General features: G+C 40.4%; 1 protein-coding gene across 1 annotated transcript in view; it reads right to left on the reverse strand.

The window, feature by feature from the left end:
- Positions 1-1627: 1627 nt before the first annotated feature.
- Positions 1628-5677, reverse strand: part of LOC116392432 (serine/threonine-protein kinase NIM1) — an 8269-nt gene continuing 4219 nt past the window's right edge. The window contains exons 3-4 of the mRNA XM_031863864.1: positions 5338-5606; positions 1628-4359 (exon numbers count right to left, since the gene is read on the reverse strand). Of these exons, the coding sequence (XP_031719724.1) occupies positions 3607-4359; positions 5338-5606 (1022 nt within the window). The 3' untranslated portion in view covers positions 1628-3606. The remainder of the gene's footprint in view (positions 4360-5337; positions 5607-5677) is intronic.

Raw genomic sequence — 5677 nt, forward strand, 5'->3', positions numbered from 1 at the left:
ATTCATAGTTCTGTTTTTGCAGTTAGTATACAGCAAAATCAACATACTTTATCCTTTTGTGCCAAAAGGAAATCACATGCGCTAAGACACATCTGTCAAACTGCAGCTTTGAAGATTCTGCTAATTAAACTTCATAAACAAACGGCAACAATGTTCTCACAAAGATGTTGTTTGTTTTCTGAGGCATTGTTTCTGCTGTTACTTTTAACATCCTCCTGCTGTGAGAAGCGCCTCCATTGCCTTTTCTGCATTGTATTGCGAGACAAGCATTTCTTCCGATGATTAGTCCGAAAGGCAATCTGCCATGTTAGCGTATTACCCAACATTAGTGTACAATCACAATCTGGGACTGCGTTTAGAAAATCTGACCTCTCAAACGTTGATCAGACCTGATTCAATTTAATTTCATACATGCTTTTTCTTTTAACAGCCGAAAAAATGCCTCAATTATATTTGATGTGGGGGTTGCCCACACTCCCTCCAGTTTGTGATTGTAAATGTAAGTGGCCGTAGATCAGAAGTTTATTTGTCTAGCAGGCTGAAATCCTGCAGATATTATGTCATCTCTCAGTTCGGCTACATTCATCCTAATGTACGGTTCAGCTACATATTTCAGCGTTAGAGTAATCGAGCTCTGGTCTCTCTCACAGTGGGCACGGTCCAGAACAAGAAACCAGACCTAGCCAGAGAAAACAAAAAGCCGGTGTAGACGGTTGTCCTTGTTTTTCACTCTGTGAAGCATTAACAAAGCACTAACCACTTACCAGGGTGTCACAGTTGACCCTCTTTTGGATTCAGATTTCTGATGTGAAAATAGTTGATGTGGACTGAAGTGGAGTGCAGCCCTGAAGCTGTTTCGTTCTTTCTCACTTCTGGCTCAGTTCGTAAAACCTTTTATACAATTCCTTGCTACATGAGAGACGTGTTAGAACTCGCTCCAATTGTACCCCAATTAAAGATATTCACGCTTTCGTGCCTTTCTCTTGAACATTACAGTGTCTTTTAAAACCCACAGTTATTGATTGCAAACACTATAAACCTAGACTGGTCACGCATTGATAAATGTACATAAAAAGGACCAAACGTAGTGGGTCAGTAACTACTGACTAAAATCGACATTTTGATTTTACTCTCCTTAATAGTTTTGGGTAAGAGTGAAACTCTTTGCAGCAAAATTCATCCACTGGTGCTCAGGTTCAAGAGGGTAAGTAGGGAGGTAAACCGCTAACTATCCTACAGGGTGGATATAATGATAGAAGCACATGTACTTTATTGTAATACATTTTAAGAGACCTCCATTCCCTTTTTATATTTCCTGTTGCACTCTCCCGTAGTTGAAAAGGAAATTGTCTATGTGAGGCAAAGTGGTTACTCTTTCGCAACCTTCTCAAATGTGCTTTTGTACAATAGATTTGTCATTCATCCAGAGCTCAAGACAAGTCTTTCACTGCCAAATGCAATCATAAACAAACACCGACTTGTTTTACAGGGTTGACGTCTCGGCTCCCCATGAAAATCCCAGAGGGTAAGGAAAGGTACACAAACAACGAACATAGTTTATATGAACGTGAAAGAAAAGATGCTTATTAAACTTATTTTCACTCATAACTTTTTAATTTTAGTCACATTTGTTACTGGATCAAACACAGTATTGTATGAAATCATGATATGAGATCTTTTCTGAAATCTTTTGTGGCATTTATGAGTTGTTAAGAGACAATAAACATTAGATTTTAAACTGATTAAACAATCATTATTCCCCAATAAATTAAACTTCTGAGTGACGTTAAAATCAGGAATGTCATTTTCTGATTTTCGTTCAAAGATTTTAAAATCTGTTCCGTTTTGGTATAGGCTTTTTATACTAAGCTAAAGGCAAGCTTCTCTCGATGTTTAATAAACCATCATGTCATTCTCGCCCACCTTTGATCACGTCAAAGTGAATGATTTACTCTGGTTTAAAACAACTTACTCTCTCTCGATGCATCAGTTCAGCCCATGCAACCTGGTGAAACAGGAGCTGCAGAAAGATACTGTTGGTTGTTTAACTTTCATTCTCTGTCACAACGAACATTATTCACAGTTGCATGATAGTGATTTTCACACGAGTCATATTGAGCAAGAGCAGGCTTTCTAGATAAACAGCAAGTCAAGACTCCTTATTGGCACTCAAAGGGGCCTTGGTAATCCTGCCAGCACAATGTGTAGACACACCTGTGGGAAATGGCTGCGGGCTGCAGGTTCAACACTTTATTGGAAAATGTGACGCTCATCATAGTGTCAATCACTAATCAGAATTAATGTGCATGTAGACACTGGCAGAATTGGCGCTAAATTGCGAGGTGACAGTAATAGGGAAGGAGTGATGCCTGGCTCCCTTTGAGGGGAATTCACAACTTGAAAAGAACTCACAGCTTAATGCTTCATAACTCTCTAGAGTTCACAAATGCATCATATTTCACTATCAGCACTTTTACAGAAAGTACTTGAGATGGCTCCAAAATCAGTTCCTGCAAACTGGCTGAAAGGTCAATGTTTCTTTAAACTTCAGGGCTTATAAGGAAGCCTGAAACTTTCAAGATCTCAGTAGAAATCTCTCTGTAAATAGATGAAATCCTGGCTGGAGTCGAGCATACAGCAGAAAAACACATTCATATTATCCTGCCTGGAAGGAAAGATGAGGAGATTTAAGAAGAATATTTAAGAGTCATTGTTTGACAATACTGTTATTTTGGTTAATGAATTTAGCCTTATTCGTTGCTGTAATTGTTAATACAGAGTAAAATGAAGTTCAGGCAGTGCTCATGAAGCATTTATACAAGTATTCCCTTAAAAGCATAAGCAAACATTAGCACACTACTTAATATCGATGTTCATAAAATAATATTAAAATTGCGCAATATGTAAAACGATCTGTGTGGTCCAGACTTTTTGTGACAATCATGAAAATATGACTAGTGTTTATAATATATATACACATGTTATAATATAACAAGCACTTTTTATAAATTAAGGCATTTTAGGCATCTGTTTTTGTCTGAAACAAAAAAGCACATTTAGGTTTGCTGCAGACTGTTTTTACATTTTGTCTTTTGTGCCGGCCTCAGGTGGTCCTAATTTTGTTCTTTGCCTGACGTAACCTTTTCCCAGGACATTATTCCAGAGTCTCAGGTTTCATTTCTGTTACCTAAGCATGTTCGCACTCTCTATTTTATTAGGATTACCTGTAGCCTTGGATTAGTTCAGTAGATGTACTGACGAAGATGGATTGAAAGATGCTGATGGCCATACAGTGATTGATGAATGTCGTGCGTCAGTAAGCTTTTGTTGGTGATGTAATGATCAGAACAAAAAGCCATAGCAGATTACATAAGAGAGGCGCCCTAGTCCATAAGCTATAATTGACTTACACTGTGGGACAGAAGAACCCTCCGACTCAGACCTCAACCTCCATTTGTTTGCCATTTCAGTCCAGCATTGCACAACTGAGAAAAGTATTTCTCAACATGCACCCAAACGTCTCGCAAATTAAGGGACCCTGAATTGGACACATGCGTTTGTGATGAAGTGCCACAACTAAAGTAAGTCCAGTTCAGTTAATTCTCTTTACAGTACAACACAAACAGCCGTGGGATCGTGTTTGTCCACAGGTGCTACAGTCCACTTCTTGGGACTCCCATACTCATCAGGGTAAAGCGCTGAATAACCCACTGCCTCCACTGTCCTCCTCTTCTGGACCCGATGGAGAAGGATCCGGTAGGTCCCCGTCAAGGGGCTCCTAGAGTCCAAGCAGGGATTGTTTTGGAAATGGACTGTCGTAATACCCAGATCTGACAGCAAAGCCTTCACCTCCTGCTCCTCCACACACAGAGCCTGGTTGGTCTGGGCAAAGTGTGCCGGGGACAGGGGCAACAAGACATACGGACGAGGGTACTCAATCCCAATCAGCCAAGCACTGTTTGTAATCTGTGTGAGAGACGAGCGATCAACAGGCACAGGCCGCAGTATGCCCTTAATCACCAGCTGGCATGGATTGGGCACATAAGATGGGATACTGTAGGCCCCCTGAAGGATGCAGCGCTTCAACCTCCCAAGTTTGTCCCCATAAAAGGGCATAGTGCCCGTCACCATGAAGTACAAAAGAATACCTAAGGCCCAGGTGTCTGAATAGCATCCAACGTAGCCTTTATCCAGAAACAGTTCAGGTGCAGCGTATGGTGGTGAGCCGCAGAAGTTGGTGAGGAGATCGTCGGGGCCTTTCTCTGTGCTGAAGCCAAAATCTCCGACCTTGATGCAGAAGCTGGTGGTGTAGAAGATGTTCTCCGCCTTTAGGTCTCTGTGGACAATGTTGTTGTCATGCTGAAATATTACCAAAACAAAAGAGAAAAATCTCAGTAAGGGTTCCGTTTTGACATTTTAAATGGATTTTTAGGGATATAAAGTGTTATCATGAAAAACAATAATAACTTAAATGCTCCTTCAATGTTATTTCTTGTAATGTTGCACTTTTGTTAACTCCACTATATTTATCTGACAGTTATAGTTCAAAATATTTGTAAAATTAATATTTAAAATAAAAAAATATGAACATAACATATACATCTGAAACTTGGCCCCAACCATGGCTCCCTAAACTTCTCCCATGGTTTCACCTAAATGATGAAAGAGGTAAAATTATCCAATATTTCACAATAAAAGCAAAAAGACAATTATCAGTCTATATAACACTGCCATGTCACTCACAGGGGCCATTTTTCTGCATCATGAGGACATTTACTTTTGATCATTCAAGTACAATTTGCTGAAAATACTTTAGATTTTAACATTGTATTTTCAAACTGTTCTAGTACGTTTACTTTCGTAGAGTATCTGTGTAGCTTTTCTAACAGCGATTATCATTATTATTAACACTACTGAATCTTAGATGGTTATGTTTTTTGTTAAGATATAAAAGTCCACTCTTATGGGGCATTAAGGGGCTTAAGATGCTGATCACAACATCCCTAGTTGAAGACTGACAGAGAAACATTTGTTGCATGTAATCTCCCTTCATTTCCTGTCAGCTCTTTACAGGCCACTATGAAAATAAAGGCAGAAATAGCCTCCAAAAATATCTAAATAAGCATATATGCATGCCAATAAACTTCAGATAAATATGGTGAAAACATAACAGATTGAGCCTTTAAAACAATTTGACAAACTCAACTCTAATTCAGGCTGGAATGACTCAATCATATGAATCATGAATACCTCAAAGACCCAGGGATATGAGGCACAGACTGAGCACAGCGCTGTGCAGTAGATGGTGACCACTGTAAGACTGACATTGAAGCTCACCATGTGTTTAACAGCAGAGAGGACTTGTGCAAAGACCAGCTTGGCTTCCAGGTCGTTAAGCTTCCCCCTGGTGGTGATTCGGGAGAACAGGTCTCCACTGCTGCCGTACTCCATCACCAGATAGAGCTTCCTGCTGGTCTCCATCACCTCGTACAGCCGCACTATGTTGGGGTGGCACAGCTTCTCCATGCAGCTGATCTCTGAGGAAGTCATCGGCTGGCTCCTCTTGTCCATACGCAGCTTATCCATGATTTTAATAGCAACTCTCTCTGAGACAGAAGAGGGGGGGGGGGGGGGGGGGGGGGGGGGTTGGTGGGAAGAGAAGAGGGAGGAGGGCGAA

This window comes from Anarrhichthys ocellatus, unplaced genomic scaffold, assembly GCF_004355925.1.
Source record: "Anarrhichthys ocellatus isolate YVR2014 unplaced genomic scaffold, GSC_Weel_1.0 scaffold30, whole genome shotgun sequence".
Classification (NCBI taxonomy): Eukaryota; Metazoa; Chordata; class Actinopteri; order Perciformes; family Anarhichadidae; genus Anarrhichthys; species Anarrhichthys ocellatus.